The 19653-nt window shown below is 41.5% G+C and overlaps 2 protein-coding genes across 2 annotated transcripts in view; both read left to right on the top strand.

Moving 5' to 3' along the window:
- Positions 1–284: 284 nt before the first annotated feature.
- LOC115398183 (probable isoprenylcysteine alpha-carbonyl methylesterase ICME) lies at positions 285–4073 on the top strand. Its single transcript, XM_030104848.1, has 9 exons — positions 285–416; positions 895–922; positions 1022–1171; positions 1267–1387; positions 1467–1679; positions 1839–1922; positions 2887–3028; positions 3133–3295; positions 3373–4073. Coding segments are annotated over exons 2-9 (1110 nt in total). The 5' UTR covers positions 285–416; positions 895–920; the 3' UTR covers positions 3608–4073.
- A 1907-nt stretch (positions 4074–5980) lies between these two features.
- Positions 5981–19653, top strand: part of cspg4ba (chondroitin sulfate proteoglycan 4ba) — a 29215-nt gene continuing 15542 nt past the window's right edge. Inside the window, exons 1-5 of the mRNA XM_030105125.1 lie at positions 5981–6141; positions 11593–11756; positions 14072–17644; positions 18324–18797; positions 18961–19137. Coding sequence (XP_029960985.1) covers positions 6048–6141; positions 11593–11756; positions 14072–17644; positions 18324–18797; positions 18961–19137 — 4482 coding nt within the window. The 5' untranslated portion in view covers positions 5981–6047. The remainder of the gene's footprint in view (positions 6142–11592; positions 11757–14071; positions 17645–18323; positions 18798–18960; positions 19138–19653) is intronic.

Genomic DNA, 19653 nt, shown 5'->3' with positions numbered 1-19653 from the left:
TGATTGGTGCAACAAGATAAACGCCACAGCTTTTGTAGAAACAGGTCCTCTTCGTTTTTAAGTGCTCTCTCCAAATCTATTAATCTAGTTCAAATATATCAACACAAAGCGCACACGCTGGTATAGTAATAATGAAATTATTCTGTTTTGGCTCATTTTTACAGTCTTTGGTCGTCCGAGACAGAGATAAGCATAGTGTATCCTCTGTCTTTATTAAAACGGAAATCAATGACAAAAAAAATCTCTTGTTCTATTCCATCGTCTTTGTGAGCTCCGAACAATCACCCGCATTCGGAGGACAGTCAGGTGGTCCTGAGGTGGTCTGCTGATACTCATCGCATACGAAAATAGGGCCGTTCTAATCGCTTTTAAGCAAAGAACCTCGTCTAAAATCAAGACATGTGACACCGTATTTGGTATGGTAGTCTGTTTATGTTTTCTTTAGATTATCTCGTTTTCTGAAGAAGATATGAGCCGCTATTAGCTCTGAGTTTAGCTCTGAGACATTCTGCTTTTCTGTTTGTGTTTAATGCGTTTATACTGGGGGAGTTTCACGCTGCAGGAAAAACAGGCCATAGTACAGTTGTGCTATAATGATAACAGCTTTATTGGAGTTTATCTAGAACTTAACATGAAACCGGTGTCTTTCATTGGATCTCAGTTTAACCTGGATTAAACACACAAACAAAAAATAGCATTTATGAGGTTTTTAAATGATCTGGATTGTGGTCAAGTCCCTCTTGGGGGCGCTCCAGATTGCAACAAGTTACCGTTATACAAAGTTTCTTAGAAAAAGTAATCTTCCATGCTGTGCCATGTTCCTCTGATACAAATACCAAGCATGTTTTCCTGTTCCTCACTGTCTTCTTATCCATAATCTCTTGGTGTTTTCAGATAAAACAGACAGACTGAACCAAAACATGTAAGAGACAGAAATGCTTTTAACCAGTTCATTTTGCATACTTTACATATTTTGCATACTTTGTTAATTCTGCCTAAAACTTGTGCTTTCCTCCCTCAGGTCTGGGATGAAGTACCAGCTGTCTCTGCCGGTGACGGTGGGCGTGTTGCTGGTGGGCCTCCCCTACTCCATCTCACTGGCTGCTCAGTGGCTTTACGGCTGGCCCAACAAGCCGGGCTATAAGAAATACACCGAAGCTCTAAAGCCAAGGTCACCTTCACATTTTTTTCACATCTTTTATTGATTAACGCTCTATCAAGTTTGTTTTTTTTATATTATTTGTGTTTTACACTCTTCTTATTCAGGCGAATCTACTGTCTGACCATAGCTGTGCTAGAAAGTCTGAAATACCTGCAGTATGGGAGACTTTACATCCAGCTGAAGTCGTGGTATAAGAACGAAGACAATCGAAAGCACTTCGAAAAGGTTTGTTAAAGCCACAAATCACAGGAATATTCACTGAATGCACAAATATGTGTCCATAATGAAAGTTGTCTTTCTTTAGGGAATCACATTTGGCCGCAGAGGCAACAAGTTGGACCTGTACCACCCTCCAAACGCTGGCAAGGCTCAAGGTGCTCCTGCCCCTCTGGTGGTTTTCATCTACGGAGGAGGGTGGGGCTCAGGTGAAAGGTCCATCTACTGTTTACTGGCCAGGCGGATGGCTGAGGAGCTGCGTGCAACTGTCATTTGTCCTGATTACTGGACATATCCAAAGGTAAGATATCTACAGTACTTATGGCATGTACAGTTTGTTTTTGATATAATCACCACTTCTTGTAACTTGCTGAACTATACTTTGCTGACACTCATGAGAGGCTTGAAATCTGGATAATGCTGGTCCAGATACTGATGGCTGGTTTGTTCTGGTTGTTAGGGGAATGTTTTAGGGATGGTCCAAGATGTTGCTGACTGTTTGGTTTGGGCCCAAGAGAACGGACGGACGTTCAACTTTGACACAGTAAGAAACACCTTACGAGCTGTTTGGGAAGCAAAGAGCAATTGGTGAAAGAATTCTTGTAAATCGTCCAAAGAGTGAAAATTGAATAAAATAGTTTAAGTTAACTGAATAGTTTGTGTCAATTTACTTCCTAAATAAAGTACCGATGCTTAGTTTGAGTACATAACTGAACAAAGTTAAGACACTGAAGTCATGGTGATGCTGATGGATGTGAAGTAGTATTAGCCTGAACAATTACTTTTGTTTTGTTTTTTCCAAGAAGTATCAGGTTGTTCATAAGGTGGGTGTTTTAAAAGTTTAAAAAAAAAATGAATCAAATCTAAATATTTGCATACAATTGCATATCTTTGTAGGCAACAAAAGAAAACATTTGAAGCTGGAACTATGTAAAAATTATGATGCACTCTCAGACAGGACTGTATCAAGCACAGCACATTCTTAATTCATTCATTAACATTGTGTTACAATGTTAAATTGTTACATTGTGAAACATAGTTTCCCCAGCAGAGTGCGCTGCAGCTCTTAACTTTACAATCATCTCCCCTTTTGAAGGGAGTACTGCCATGCTGGGCTTGATTCCCTTTCAAATTATGAAGTAAATACAGCAGAAAAAAAAGTAAATTGGTGTTTGGTAGGAAAGAAAATAAAGAGTGTTTTGTTAAGTTTGTATAATGTCAATAAAACCTTATCCTTGACATTCTTTGCTTGAATGTTGTGGACAAAATGTTAAAAACACCTCTTGATATAATTTCACTTCAACTCAGCATCACGGCAGAATTCAATCTCAAACTTAACATCTTGTATATTCATCCTCTTCATCTGTTTCACCCAAATTTGGGTCACAGCTCTCAGCTGACTGTGACAAATGGACTTTATTATTATTCAGATTGTTGAGGCAGAACTTATAGTAAAGCTGTTTGTCCAAAACTGTGAAAATGAAGCGTTTGTTTCTTGTCTTTAATAGGAAAAGGTTGTGTTAATCGGTCACTCAGCAGGCGCACACCTGTGTGCACTGACCACACTGTTCCTCATCGATGAAAGAGAAGAGCTCTTCATCGAGTTGAGCCAGCAGCGGGACGTCACTCTGTCGATCAGAGGGATCATTGGTGATTGATCTGCAGCCACACATTCTCCTCATAGTAATATCTGAATAAATATTCTCTCTCTTTATGATTCTCAGTGAAAATAAAGTGTATTTCTGTGTCTTCAGGCCTGAGTGGCGTCTATGACATCATGGACCACTATGTGTACGAGCAGAAGCGTGCGGTGGAGTACGTGTCCACCATGCACAAAGCCATGAACGGAGTGGAAAACTTCCAATACTACTCTCCCACACACCTCCTGAGGGACCTGAGCCAGGACAAACTCAGCAGGTCAGACACAAGAGGCATTTTTGAAGTTTTGAAGACGTATTTCCCTGATACCTTTTCCTTTTTTTCCCCCACACCAGAGTGCCTCAGATGGCTTTGCTCCATGGGACCAATGATGTAGTGGTTCCCCACGAAGCTTCCGCCAAGTTCTCGGAGCTCCTCACCTCGCTGTCTCTGAAGGTCTCGCTGTACCTGCTCCCAGACCTCAACCACACGGAGATCGCCACCAACCTGATGGCCTCGGACGGGCGCTTCTACCACCCCATCTACAGCTGCATCAAGCAGGAGTTCACAAAACTTCTGGACAACTGCTGACAGCAGACAAACAGCCGCGCCTCACTGATATTTACCTACTGTGCCATGAATCCACTTATTCCAAACTGTGTCTGCATAGATACAGTTTAGTATCTTCTACAGAATTGGTGTATCATCTGGAATTCAACTTTTCTTTTTTCTTTTTTTTTCCTATTTTTGGAAGAAAACAATGTAATATTAATTGAGTGACTAAATGTTGTATAATGATAGTAAAAAAACAAGTGAAATAACTATATTGAGCTACTGTTATTCAGATGAAGTGAAATGAGTAAATGTGAAGTGAAATTACAGTGTTATAAAGAAGGAAACATAAGCATTGTATGATGATGAAAGTGTTATATTAACCCTAACCCTATGGAAGTTTTTTTGTAGTTATGATCATCTAAAACCTTTTTTTCAATTATTGTGTCAGCCATTTTAATTTACTATTTATTGACATGAAGTGTAGACTGCAATAAACCTACATGAAGAAACTTAGGTCTTGTGGTGATTCACTGTGTTCAATTTCTAGCAGGTGTCTGTGGCTTTCACACCACAGTATCCAATTATTAAAGGCAATTTTAATATTTATGCATGAAGACAAGAGTGTTTCTGATTTGACACACACTGAGATATTTGTGCAATTTTCGTCTGACATACACTTAGACATACATTTCTTTCATCTGTCCGCCCTTAGTTTGGGTTTACATGCTCTAAATTTGTCAAAATTGAATTTGCACATTTTTCAAAAAAAAAAAAAAAAGATCTTTGCAGATCTGGGAACATGAACAGTGATGCTGTTTTATCTGCATTTGTATTGAAGTTCAATTTAGAGACTTAAAAACACATTTGAAAACACTGAGGGAGAATTTTAATGGGTGCTGTTTGCTGCAGAGTTAACTACTAGCTGAAATATAAACACTATTGTTTCGTGATTGTAAACAGAAGATGACATTTTTATTGTTCATTTTGATTTTTAGTCTTTCAAAGTGGTAAACATTACATCATTTAAGCCCTCCTTCTGTAATTATGTAATATCATCAAAGGACTTGGATTCTTTAGTCAAAGCATCTTAATTTTTGAAGATTTTCAAGTATTAAAGCAAAACGTTATATTGTGTGAAGATGTGAAAATGAACAGGTTATGTTATTTTAATCTTAGTTGACATTTCCTAAAATTGTTGATCACTATAAGTAACGTGTGAATATTTTATGTAATATGGAAAATACTGTGAATTTCAATTTAATAGCTAGTGAGTTTGGCAGGTGACATTTTTTGAATGATCAATATCAGTCATCAATAACAAAGAACAATAACATAAAGGTCATACTGTAGAGTTGGAATGATAGAATGGGCTGTGACAATCAAGCAGAGATTTTAAAGATACATCTGTGATATTGAAAGTATTTTTTTGTTTTGTTTTGGAGAATTCATTTTATTGATTGATATTTTTTCTGAAGAAAATCATGATTAAAATGTGAAAAGTAAATAAAAACACATTTTGAGCAAATTCACGTACAATTTACTTGCATTTACTTTAAATGCATAATAATTCAATGAAATACAATGAACTTTACTGTGTTTTGTAAAAAAAAAAAGGTCACTCCATAGTCAGGAAAGTTCTATAAATGACGTCATCATCTAATGTACATTGCTGCTTATTTGCATATCTGGGTCAACATAGGTGATGATGTCATTTAAAACGATACATTGTTGCCAACTCAAGTCAGAAAAGTTCTACATGTCATCTAATTTGCACATCTAGGTTAAACTGAGCTTTTTTGTCAAGTCTAGCGATGAGCATAACGGTGTTAAAATAAATGGCGTTACCATTTTAGTAACAAGTAATATAATTATTTTTTCCAGCTTTGTTTTTGTTTGTTTTTTACTTTTTCCAACGCTGTTACTGTTATGTAGAGGGGATCCAAAATCTTTGACACATTTAAGCACATTTTTTTTAAAGTAAAGCAATTAGCTACTTTTAAACTATTGGAACTCAGTTAACTCAGTTACGTTTTTGAAGAAGTAACCAGTAATTTTAACTGATTATTTTTTTAAAGTAACAATGAGATAAGCAGACGGCTTAAGGTTTTTTTTTAAGCTAAAAGACAAGAACACCTTAAATGTTTCTATTTCATTTATTTGAAGCACTCTTCTTTGCCTCTCACTCTCTTCTTCATGTACTTCAACAGGGGGCTGCGTGCGCGTACGCCCGCACGAGGCGGAGTTTGGAGAAGGGGGTGGCGGATCTGTGGAGCTGCAGTCAGTCATTGAGTCAGTGTGTCCGGGGGTCTGCGGCTGTCGCTGCCCGGTTCGTGCCCTCCTCTCTCCCTCTTTCTCTCTCTCTCTCTCGGTGTTTGTCGGTATGTTCGTTCTGACCGTGCGCGTGAAGAAGCGGGTCGGACCGTGAACATGTAAGCCAGCCTGTGCACGCGCACTGCTATCCACCCGCTCCACAAACATGGACCCCGCCGGGAGAAGAAACACCCACCACCTCTACTTGTGGCTCCGAGGTCTACTTTGGTGGTCGCTGCTGCTCCAACTCACGTCCGGAGGTAAAGAAAAGAACTTTTCCTTTAATAATGAACAACTTGGTTCTGTTTCCGACCGGAATGCTCATCTGGGTTAATATTTTCCCTGCTCGGTAATTCCACCTTCACCTCTGCAGAAATATGCATCTTTTTGTTTGTATTCCCGTGCTTCCTGAGCAGGGCTCAGTGTCACCTTACAGGGGATTGTTCAGTGTTTTCTGTGCTGTGGAGCCTTTGACGGGGGTAAACATGATGTGTATGGGCTCAAGGCTGAGGGCTGTTTTTGGGCTGCAGTGTCACCAGACCTCTGGGCTCATCACAGCATCTCATTTTAAACCTTTTAACTGCATGACACACTGTGGGTTTTTTTTAATCCTTCCAGAAGAGTTGAGAGTCATTGTTTTCCTCTCATAGGGGGAAAAAAACCTGATTTGCAGTAGTTTTGATCATCTGTGCATGCATGGATACACAGAGAGGACTCTCACCTTATCAGATGCAGCAGCAGCACAAATGGGGCTGTGATGTCCACTGCACTGGAAGAGCTATCTGACTGTGACAATCGCACATTCAGATGAATTCAAAGAAATGGACATTTGTTGCTGAGAGGGGGAACTTGTTGTCTTTGCACAGATGTACATTATTTACATCCATGTGGGCACTCCTCAGCTTCTCTGGTTGATTTGATCGGGGACATGTGTCATCTAAATTCAGCCTCCGTCCAGGCTGTGCCTCTGGGGATAATCAGGAATTACTTCACAGTGACTCACTCTCCGCACTATCCTTCACTGGAAATCGCTACAATACTATACATTTTCTCTACTTGGATGCGTTTGTGGTTGACTTCATCCCCTGTTTGCCCTTTGTGTTTTGAAACAAGCTGAAACGTCCTCATACCAGGTTTTGACAAAGCATCAGCAACAAAGTGGCACCGCTGTCCACAATGGTGGGGTGAAGAATTCACTTCAGTCAAGTTGCATTTCTGAAATTTGGTATAAACTGAGCACACAAGCAGTGACACGCGCCCTCAAATTATCTGTTTACCGGTGTTCACTGAAAGGTCACTGCCTTTGTTGTTGTGAAATCTCACAATAACTGCACAGAGAGGAGCCCCGGAGACATGGAGATTACAGAACAACCTTCAAAACACCTCCTGGTATGTATTGTTTTCTCGCTGTGCTCTCTCATTTACCTGCCTCGCAAATATTTCAGCTTGTCATCGCTCTCGTATGTCAAACAGCTGAAACATGTAACATCTTTTTTTTGGGGGGGAGGGGGGGGTCGTCCTTCATCTTTCCAAGAATCAGTCTCCGTACAGGCAGATCTGCAGGGGAAGACCCTCTTTGTTTTAACCCAACATGACGTCCAGTCATCCGATTTGAACGTCATGGCGACGACCCCGAAACACAATCGAGCATGCACGTCTGTCCTTGTGAATTTAAGGGGAAAAAATGTCAAAGCGCTCCTCTTGGCCAGCTTTTTGGGAAAATGCCTAAACCTGGTTGTGCACACGGAGCCGTCAAATGAACAGACATGACTTATAAAGGAAAAAGAAAAAAAAAAAACTGAGTCAGATTCACTCAGGTGAAACAACACATGACTGTGGGCCAATCAATTTTCTTTATTTCAAGCTGCATTTAACAATTTAACAGTCATTGCGCCTGGATGGAAGTTTAAAGGTGAAACCACACAGTTAATGACTTTGTAATGAAATTAGCACAACAGAAATGACTGGAAATCACCTTTCTAAATCTTCTAAATCATATAATGTGTGTATCTTAAAATAACCTGACTAGAAGGCTGCATGTGTATAAAGATATTATTGTGTTTTTTACAGCTCATTTGTGACTGTATGTTATTATTCAGCAACATTTTAGGGCCAAACGGTGTACGCAAAACCTCTTTAATGGGGAATAAGGGGAAACAAACCGTGATTTTCTAACCGAGACAACACTGCCTGGAAGCATCCAATGAAGGAGCAGCTGCATGCCTCAGAAGAACAAATTTTTGTCTTGAGGTTAGAAGTATATTTATTATTTTACTGTGTTTCCCCCACAATATTCACCATATTCTGGGGGAAACACATTTAAGTCTGAACATGTTATCCATCAAGTGAACATCTCCTGTTTAGTTTATCATATTTTAAACTGAAATGAATGACGTTGCTGGATTGGCTCTTTCACTGAGTCATGATTTGCCAAAGCAATGGGACAAATTACAAACGTGCAAAGATACTTCAGTTTTGTTGAGCTATGTTCCATCAGTGGTTTCCTTTTTCTTTCTGAGGCAAGTTCTGGGAAGTTTGCAGGGCCTGCTCTAGTTCTGAATTTATTTATTTATTTTTTTACATGTGCAAATAAAATTTGGGCAACTTAAGACCAGGCAAAGCCTTGAGCACCACCGAGGGGCTTTAGACCGCACATTGAGAACCAGCTCAAACTAAATTAAGCCATCATAGTTTCTGAAATTAATTAGGGACATTTGTTTTTCTTTTTTACTGAGATCACAGAATTACAGGACTGCAATACAACAATAGTTCTAACCAGCTCTTACAAGGATCATGGGTTGCTTGATGTGCAATTTAAATCATTAACTTTTTTTTTTTGCAGGGATTTTGGTACTAAGAAAAAAATCCATATAAACATGTAAAGAATTAGACATTGTAAAGAATGTCTTTAAATCAAAAAATGTGTAATGAAGAGGGGGAAAATTAATTCCATAATTTATCTCACAAGAATACATTAAAAGATTTTTTTTTTTGATAAGAGTTGGAGAACCATCTGTGAATTTGTTCCTGCAGCTCTCGCCGGGTATTTTTAGCCCGTTTTATTTTCTTCATCACGCTAACAGTTTGTCTGCTCTCACAAGTTTCTTACGCTCTCTGAACTTTTTATGTGGCACGTTAATTTTTTTTTCCAAGTGCTGTCAGATATGATAGAAATTGTGTTTGTTCTGCAGTATATTAGCATTATTGTACTATTTTTGTGTGGGTGTGTGCGCCATCTAGTAGTCCAAAGCGGTATGCATTCAAGTCCAACGATTAGTCAAATTTCAAAACAGTTGACTTCTAGTTTGTAAAATAGGGAACATATATTAAGATCTCTTGTCTATTTGGTTTTATATTAACCGCTTTTCAAATTTTAAGCAACTCCGTTTTCCAAAGAGATACTTTGCACTGTTCTTGCTCTGCATTAAAGTAGAATAATTACCTACATTTCAGTCATTCTGAAGCCTTCTTCAGATTTTCATGTGCTCACCAGTGTTCTTCTGATTCTCCAATTCTTTCCATAACAGACTGTATTATCTGTAATCCATTTCTCACCTACAAAGGCAAATAGAAGATTCTGTAAAAAAGTAGGCTGTGTCTATATTAGTTTGTAATCACTCTATGTTAAAAATACATTTGGAATCCTGTAAGCTCCTGTTTGTGATGCAGACTCAACAGAAACAATTATTTTCTATAGTTTAATAGCTTTGATAGAGTAATAAGACCTAAAAGACCATTTGTTTCCCTTTGTCAGTCACACAAATAATGTAAAAGTAAGTGAAAATAGTTATGCAATTTGCAGTCTGATGTGAAAAGGGGCAAATCTATGTAAACCAAATGCAGAGGAATTTTTATATTCATCTGTTGTTCAGTCATACATTTTAATCACATTGCCATAGTTGACATCTGCTGAAATGCAAGCATGGACTCCTGCAGTATTTCCAGGGAATTTTTAGCATACAAATGGATGCATAGAGATGATAATAGAATGATCTGAAGAAACGGGATGTTTTCTAGTTGAGGCTTTTTAAAATTTTAGTAAATTGTAGTGTAAATAAGCACACCTATTTTGATTTTTAGTCTGGCAGAACTTAGACGGGATATCTTCAGTTGAAACTGCTTTATCCCAGTGTTAACAGTGAACTACTCTCATATAAACAATGCTTTAGCTGTATTCATTAACAAAGATAAAGTATTTAGAATTTTGGATGAAGGATTAAGCTGTGTTTTATTCCAAACAGTGTGCAGTCAGGTTAGATTTATTCTCGAGGGCAGAGAAACAGATGTGTCTCAGTTCATTTTAGTCCCACAGATCCAGTCTTACTCAGTTTGCTCTCAAACAGGAAAACAATCTACGTCATTTCTTTGTGAATGCAGAAAGCCTGAAAGATGATGAGAATAAACTATTCAGAATGGTATATGTATTTTGAAAGGTATAATTATGTAAAATGACATATAAGATATAAAAATAGTTTAGCGTTGTCTTTGTGTAATCGGCTCCTGTTGACTTCTTGTTCCTCCAGGCAGTATCAGTCATGCTTTACTGGATTCGTTGTGTTAATTTCTACTACTGCGTAGACTATACAGATTCGATCTTTAAGTCAAACTACACATTATTGCATTAACCTCTTAAAGAGTAACAGCAAAGCATGAGCTGGCTTTAACTTTATCCAGCTTTTTCAGTGACTCACTGCGGCCCATTAGCATCGGGCTGCTTACCGCCCCGGGTCACGCATCGCTAACAAAGCCAACACGGAGCGGCACGTTTCTCCACAGAGGCCAAGATGTTTGCTAACCTTTGAATATGCGTGGGACTGTGCAGCTCATTAAAAACGAGGACTGGTGGTGCCCGGGCACGGCGGCTCGGATGAGAGCGCTTCAGAGCATGTTAGCCCAGATTACAGGGTGATGCGAAATGGCAGGGAGGCGAGGTAGAAGAAACAGCTGGGTCCGTCCGCCACGCTCTTTCTGGAACATGAGGCCACAGACAATGTGGGGACGTCAGAGCCTTTCATGTTCAGGTTGAAAGTTCCTGTCGGGGCAGGGCAGGCCCGGGCACGTCGGACTCCCTCCACATCCACCGCCTCGGTCTGTAGATTACTGTTAGGGCATACGAGTCAACTGCTTCCAAAATCTACATGTCGTTATTACACCTCTGGCCTTTGGCCAGTCAGTGATCAGTTTTCTCACACTGGTTGGGGTATAAACCTGCAATTTAGCATCCTCTGTGATCCTGACAGTGCTTGTAATTGTACAGGTAAAGCTTGAAAGCCTAAAAAATTACACTGCTGTCTTTGAGTGCATGTAAATCATTGTATTTGAGAACATAAAGTAGAAACCTGAGTGGCTTAGCATACCAATAACCTTTAAAACATTGTTATGAATCAGTGGAGGTGTAATGTGTGCAGTGTGTTGTAGAGCTCTGTGGTTATGTTTGCGTGTGTGTTTGAGACACAAAACTCTGCTCCTCTCCTAAAGACCAACCAGGATGATAATTAGCCTGACTTTTATATCTAAATGTCACATGTTGACTATATTAAGACTACAATGCTTGACTTGCTCTGTTTTCTGTTTCTTTCACTCAGTCCAGTTTGAATATTTGTGTCTGTGAAAGAAAGTGAGCACCACATTCAAACGTTTACACTCCCCCTGCAGTTCTCCTTTACTATTCCCCCCCCCCGCTCCCGGTTTAAATGTTTGTCTCCTTACAGCTTCCTTCTACGGCGATGGCTTTGTGCAGCTCAAGGCGACGGAGTCGTCCGACCATAACGTCCTCCGCGTTCGCTTCCGGACCTCCAGCACCAGTGGCCTGCTGTTTCTCGCCGCCGGCCAGAGCAGCTACTTCCTACTGGAGCTCCACGCCGGCCGCCTGCAGGTGGGTACATCCATGTCCTCAGCACATGAGCATATGTGTTCAAGCATATATGAGCGCACACATGCACGCCAACATGCTCATGCCTGCTTGTGTGTGTGTGTGTGCGCGCAGATGTTTTTGTTCCACAGCGTGCACATGCCCACACACACACACAACCACGCAACCACATGAACGCTGAAGTCTGACAGTGTCAGTTTTTCAGCAGAGTAACACAAGCAGACAAGCCTTTGTGGTGCTAATTTAAGACCAGTCACTTCTTGTCAAGGTGGAAACTCGAAGGTTGATTTTATTGTGTTGAAGTAAAGACAGATTGAAAAATTAACAGAGGATTTAATCTTATCTGTAATTTAAGCCACAAATCCCAATAAATTTCTACCTTTAGGGCATTTGCTTGATTACAGTTTACATTGTTTTTCCACATATTTAAACAAAAAAATTATATTTTTTCAAATTGACTGTCATCAATACCATGTTTATTCCCCATGTCGCTACTCCTTTTAAAGTGTTTGTTCCACATGAACAGACTTGGCTCATCCAGTTTCCAGCGATACATTTCTGGACCAATGACAGAATCTGCAGCCACGACTGGCTGTGTCTCAAGCACAAAACTACAAAACAAACCATCTTCTGTAATGAGATTAGATCCACCATGCCACTACGTTATCGCTGCCATGAGAGCTATTTCTCCGGATAATCATTGTGGGAAAGTGAATTATTTTCAGAACGAGATGAAAAAGTAACGTGGGAAAAATTCAGCATTTTTCACAACGCAGTTCTTTTCAAGAGAGAAATGCTTCGCCATTTCTTTCCATTGTCACACACCACTAATGTTGAGGTAATGATATTTAATGTGATGCATAACAATTAGCTTGAATTTATCCATCCATGCATCTTCCCCATCACTCCATCTAACTCTCAGGCACAGGGCACTAAAACCCAAATAATGACTTGAATGATTGTAAACATATATATTCTAAAATTATATGATATTATAATGTAAGGATTGGATCATTCTTTCTCTGGTGCTCATACTACATAATACATTTTCTTGTTGACATGTTCACAGGCTGTATTCAGTAAAGAAAAAAAAAGCTTGCCCATCAAAAATCTTCATGTTTTTAAAGGAAAGTTACAAAACTTTCATCTGTGTTCAAGTTTTGTTGTTCCTGAATTAGGGCGTTTAATTACAATGCCTAATATTACTGAGTAGTTAGTGCACGATTGAGTATTTTCTTTACTCCTTTCCTTAGCAGTAGACAGTACTTTAGTCAAATGGACTTGATCAACCCTTGATAATAATCATGTATGTACATTTACTTCTTCCTTGATGGCAAAGATACACATATAAGTGGCTGGGTCACTTTAATGGTAAATATGCTTTGGCTTCCTGTGCTGCCACTGAAGCGTCCTGTAAGCAGCTCTGCCCGGTTAGATCAGTGTAGCAAGCGGACAGATGCACTGTTGAAATGCAGGCCACTCATTGCAAACATAGGAAGTCCCGAGATGCACATTTGTAAGCTTTTGAGCTTTAAAGTTTACATATCCTTGTGACTGAGCTTCTATTTGTGTTAGACGTCTGCTCATGGGAATGAATCACTCTGACAACTGTGTTGCATTGTCGTAGTTCAGTGAACACGAGGCGTGTGCCTCCCCGTTCTTTCAACTAGTGCTGGTCACATCTAAAAAGGGAAAAAAAAAGAGATTTTTCACCCTTATAAATTATCCCCGGGGTTGGGGTGTCATCCCATGTGAGTCAGGCATGAGCGTCACTCCCTGGAAACCCGTGCATGGATAGCAGCGACTCAGCAGCGAGCCTTGACAAGCATGCCAGCCGAATGCAGCGATGGCTTGAGATGGTGACATGATGCTCTGAGGGCAAGGCTGAAGGCAAGGGGATAATGGTGCTCTTCCTGCCTTCACCTCAATCACAGACAAAGCTCACTATTATCAAAACGGGCTACACATCACCAAAGAGGAAAAACCCAAAGTAATTTGTTCATTATTCATTAAATACAGTTGATGTTTAATCCTAGTGAGTCACTAAACAAATGATTATATTTACGCCTTTAGAAATATCAGAAAAAAATTGCATAGCATGCATGTATTGTAAGCAAACATGATGCCTGTTATTTTAGAATATCTTAGGTGTCTATTTATAACTTGATGTAAATGAGTCCAGACCCTTGAGGTGAATCCACTAATCCACTGTGGCTTTTCTAGTGCTACACTAACAGCCATCACAACCATGTCTTGATTTATGATTAACTGTGATGCAGTGTATTCAGTAACAGAGTTCTCTCTCTGTCTTCTCCTAGCTCAAGCTGGACCTTGGATCTGGGGAACTTGTTTTACATTCCGATCGAGCCTCTCAGCTCAACGATCTGGCCTGGCACTCGGTGGAGGTCCACCATGCGCAACTCAATGTGACTTTGACCGTTGACAAAAACTCACACACAAGCGTCAAGCTACCAGGTTCCCAGCACAAGCTCAACATTGTAGATGGTCTCTACGTCGGAGGCTCTGGGAGCTTGGACAGACTTTACCTTCCCAGAGACCCAGTTGGCTTTCGAGGCTGCATGGATGAGGTGACCTTCAACGAGCATGACCTGCTGTCCTCACTGAGGCCGTTTACTGGATTCAAGAATGTCCATGAAGTGTCTTTAGGTTGTAGTCCACAGTTTTTTGCTACTGAGGAGGATCCCATCAGCTTCTTTAGCTCAAGAGCTTACATTTCCCTTCCAGCCTGGAACGCCCAGCAGGACGCTGTGTTCGAATGTGTCATCCACACATCAGCCAAAGAGGGAATCATACTGTACAGCTCAGCCAGAGAGGGAGATTTTGTGGCACTAGAAATTCAGGAAGGGTTACCAGTGGCTATTGTTGGAAAAGGGGGAACCAAAGCTGAGCTTCGCTCGCTCACTTTCATCAATGACAGGAAGTGGCATTCGCTCAGGTTGCATTTCAGCTCCAAAAGCCTGGAACTGGCAGTGGATGGAGAGATGGTGAAAAGCAGCATCAGCTCTCGGTCTAAGGGACTTCAACTTAAAGGCTACCTTTTCGTAGGAGGTATTGATGATGGCACCAGATCAGAAGTCAGGAAAATGGGTCTTGCCTCTGTCTCTGGAAAGCGTGTCAGAGGAGGTTCCTTCAAAGGATGCTTGAAGAACATTGAAGTAAACCGAGTTAAAATGGGTCTCTCTAATGCTGTTGTCACCAAAGATATCTCAGTTGGTTGTGAGCCAGAGAAAACTCCAGAGCAGTCTACCACCGTCAGTCCAACAAGTGCTCCAGCATCCCTTTTTCATTTGGTGACACCAAACCCGTCATTGTATATGTCGACTCTCGCCAGGGGCTTGGACAGAAGGTACGGCTCAGATTTTGTGCAGTTGAAAAACCTTATCGTGCCAGAGGGTGGTCGAGCATCTCTTGAAGCCAAACACATCAAGGTTCTGTTGGACTTTAAGAAGCTCGGCATTCGTCAATCTCAAATAATCTTTAGAATTCAGGAGCAACCAGTCAGAGGTCAGATAAGACTTGATGTTGATCAGGACCAGGAGGAGAACACCTTCAGCATGTTGGACCTCTGGCACGGTCGAGTTATGTACATCCACGGAGGCTCTGAGGAACCGGATGACTTCTTCATGTTTTCAGTTTTTACCAGTAGCAGAAGGGAAGTTCCTGAGTATCTAAAGGACAACAAACTGTATCGCTACAACATTAATGTGACGCCCACCAACGATGCACCTGAGCTGAGCCTCCCTGAAGGAAATCTCTTCGTTCTGTTGGAGAACTCAAAGAAACACCTCACCACTGATGTTCTGAAGGCCACAGACATTGACAGCAGCAACGACGATCTCCTCTTCTCTGTGTTGGGGAACCTGAATGCCGATGCAGGCTATTTGGAAATTGAAAGCAACCCTGGCAAGGCAGTGACTTCGTTTACTTATGCAGACTTAGAGGAACTGAGGGTGTCCTACGTTCACACGGGGGTTCGAAACTCAAGGATCGTGCTCCGGGTTAGCGATGGGGAGAAGGTCAGCAACACTGTGGTTTTAAGAGTGATGGCTGCTGCACTGGAGTATAAGATTGCCAACAACACAGGGCTGGAGATCATTCAAGGAGACACGGCTATAATTGGTTCAAAGCAGTTGGCCGTGAAAACCAATGCTGTCAAACAAGTTGTGGACATCCGATATGATATAATTGAGCCCCCGCAGTATGGGGAACTCCAGAGGCTTCACTCAAGTGGCGAATGGAGGCCGACTGACTCGTTCCCGCAAAGGCTTTTAGAAAAAGAGCGCCTGAGATATGTTAGCACTTTTCAGGATATCCAGACCTCGAATGCCTCCGATTATTTTAAGTGCAGAGTTAACGTGGCCGCGAGGGAAACGACTGAAATCCTCTTCCCAATCACTGTGAAGTGGGTGAGTTACCACCTCACCAAGAACGACATGATAGAGTTGGATAAAGTTAGAAAAGTCACTCTTAGCTCAGAGAATCTGCTAGCTACAGCAGAAGGTGCCATCATTTCCGACGACGAGCTTTATTTCCGCGTCCTGACCACGCCGAAGAAAGGGAAGCTCCTGCTCGACGCCACAGTCTTGAAGAAGAACTCAACCTTCAGTCAGAAAGACGTGTCCACTCTCAAGGTGCACTATGAGCTTGTTGACAGACCTTATGAAGATACAACGGACAGGTTCAAATTTCAGCTGCTATCCAAGCATGCCCAGTCACAGTATTATGATTTTCAGTTTTCCATTAAAGCAGATGTCAACAGTGTGTTCATCAAAAATGAAGGACTTTCCCTTCAGGAGGGGGAAAGTAAAATTATCAGCAGAGAGGAGCTATTTGCAGAGACTTTGAGTACAAAGGACATGTTTTACACTGTCACTAGCAGCCCCAAACATGGAAAGCTAGCTCGTATAAGTCAGTCCAATTCCAATGCTAGTTATGACAACATTTTGACCTTCAGTAATCAGGATATATTAGATCAACGAATCATGTACATCCATGACGATAGTGAAACGACTGAGGACGAGTTCTCCTTCATTGCGTCCACCAGCCAAAGCTTCAAATCTTTCATTGAAGAAGATGATATTGGCTCCAAAGCGGGAACGTTCAACATTTCCATCCAGCTAGTCAACGATCAAAAGCCAGTGCGTGTTATCGATAAGGTTTTTCACGTTGTGAGGGATGGACAGAAGTTAGTGACACTGGAAGATTTGCGTTATCACGACGCAGATTCTGATTTTGACGACGGCCAGTTAATTTACACTCGACGAGGAATCCCAATGGGAGACCTGGTGCTGGTCAATGACACCACACATCGATTGTTCTCCTTCCGACAAAAGGACCTGGAAGAGAAGCGAGTGTTGTTCACACACAAAGGAGTGAGCACCGGCAGGTTTGTGCTCTTTGTCTCGGATGGAAAGCATTTTGTATCGAGCCTTTTAGACATCAGTGCACACGACCCTTTCTTAAAAGTTGGAAATAACACCGGCTTGTTGGTTCAGAAAGGACAATCGGTGACTCTTTCCAGCAGCAATTTCAGTGTTGTGTCAAATTTGGATATCAGAGATGACCAGGAGGTTGTTCTCAAGTTGGAGGAGCCTCCCAGATATGGAAATCTTTATCTTGATGCGGTCAAAGTGGAGTCGTTCACTCTATCTGACCTGAAAGCTGGATTCATCTCCTATCGACACGATGACAGCAAACACCTGGCAGACTTTTTCAACCTAACAGTCAAAGCTAAAGGCGCTCAGTTCACAGACAGAGTCAATGTGAAGGTTTACCTGGAGAGTCATCAGAGACCGCCCATCGTGCAGCAGCTCAGCACGTTACTGGTGGAAGAAGGAAAACCGGCGAAGATCGATGAAACTAAATTAGAGGTAAGAGTGTCAGCGAGAGAGTTAGATAGTTGATAGCTCACTGTTTTTTTGCTTAATTTTTTTGGAAGTGGCAACTCATACATTTTCTTTACTGAAATGACGAAAGACTTTTAAAGATTTAGAATTTAGAATACCTATTCCTGGTAAAAGGCTTCAGATTTTGGCATTTTTAGTTGGCACTTGCTCTGATTGTGTGCTTCGTGCAGCCGGGGTTGTTGCTGACATAGTAAGTTGTGACTGCTGTTAGTGCAGTGGAGCAGTAGAGATGCTGTGAAGATGTGTTGTTATTGCAGATAGTATTAGGAAACACCCTCCAGTGCAAAATGACTCGTCAGAGTTTTGTTGTTTTACAAGAAAAAAAAAATTGACATGGAAATATACACCAGTAATCCTTTTTCATCAATTGTATTTATTATTCATGCAGATGCAACAAGCCCAAGACAAAAAACTAGGAGTACTTATTTTATGTCATTGTCTTTAAAGATGATATTAAAAAAAACTCATTTTTTGTGGTCATTTTATTTAGAAATACTGATGAAAATATAAAAACTAGGTCAGCCAGTTTCTTTTTACATTTTACAGCTGTTGTCAACCCAAATCAATAATTTTAAAAACGTAAATCTTAGTGACAAATACAACATTTTCACTGTTATCACAGAATGTTTCGTGATTTTTGCAGGTCACGCACGAGGACAACCTGCCATCTGAGATTGTGTTCACGGTTCAGGTCGCCCCGTCTCACGGCTTTCTCCGGCGTTTTGTCAACGTGGAGGAGCGTTACATCGGAACCCGGCAGTCTCCTGTCAAGACCTTCACCCAAGGCGACATTAACGGCGGCAACATCCAGTACGTGCAGGTGGAGCCCAACCAAGTCAACGACACCTTCGTCCTCGACGCCACCAACGGGGTCACTGACGTCAGCGGCATTAGGATGTCCGTGGACGTCATCCCGCGCCTCATCCCGCTGCGTGTCTCCGACTTCACGCTGAGCGAAGGCGGCTCCAAGGCGCTGACGGAGGACGTGCTGAGTGTCGCCAACCGGCACTTCGCTGGAATCAACTTTTTCTATAACGTGACCGAGCCGCCGCGGCACGGTCGCATCGAGCACTCCCGTCATCCCGGTGTTCCCATAACCACGTTCACCAGGAGGCAGGTGAGATATCCCAGCAGACAATCGAATAGTTTCATGTGGATTTTAAGCATTAATCTGAACCACAGGTTCTGTTTTGTCATTAAAACCATGTCATAACTCAAAGCAAGTGATAAAACTCTCGACTGCTTATTGTTAATTTTTTATTCTTGTGATCTGTAACCAGGTGGAGCACGAATTCATTTACTACGTCCACGACAGCAGCGAAACCTTAGCTGACAATTTCACCCTGGTGGCCAATGACACCGGCCTGAGGAAGCACAGCGCGGCCCAGACGGTGCACATCCAGATTACAGCTGTCAACGACGAGCCTCCTGTCGTTACGGCCAACAGGGTCCTCAGGGTGAGTCCTCGCCGCTCCTCTATATTTAAACTCCCAGCCCTTTTTTTTTTTTTTATACCAGCGTGTCTGGCACCAACGCTTTCTGTCAGAGGATTTTCATGTGGGCACTGTCGCAAGTTGCCATGGATCACTGGCTCACTGGAAGAGGGGAAAGTATGTTTGCTATGTGGGGGAGGGTCCAGGGGGGCCGGCAGCAAGGAACAGACGCTGACACACATTCAGATTTAGAGCTCTCTTGGACTTGGAGGGAAGTGTGTTTTGGTGCTAAGGTGTTAAATCCTCAAATTCCTCACGTATCAAAATGCATTATGCCGCTTCAGCGGAGTCAAGTGTAAATCCGTGATGACTTTTAATGAAGATGTCTTTTGAGTACAAAAGTGGAAAGGAAATGGAAAATAACTCCCAGGCATCGCGCAGATGATATTTCAAGTGGCATATTTGCTGAAATTGAATTTAATCCATTCCAGATCATCCGAGTGGCACAATGCCATGACCCCGAAATAGAAAAACACCGTG

The sequence above is a fragment of the Salarias fasciatus genome, chromosome 12, assembly GCF_902148845.1.
Source record: "Salarias fasciatus chromosome 12, fSalaFa1.1, whole genome shotgun sequence".
Taxonomy (NCBI): Eukaryota; Metazoa; Chordata; class Actinopteri; order Blenniiformes; family Blenniidae; genus Salarias; species Salarias fasciatus.
This window is presented reverse-complemented; position numbering and strand designations above follow the sequence as displayed.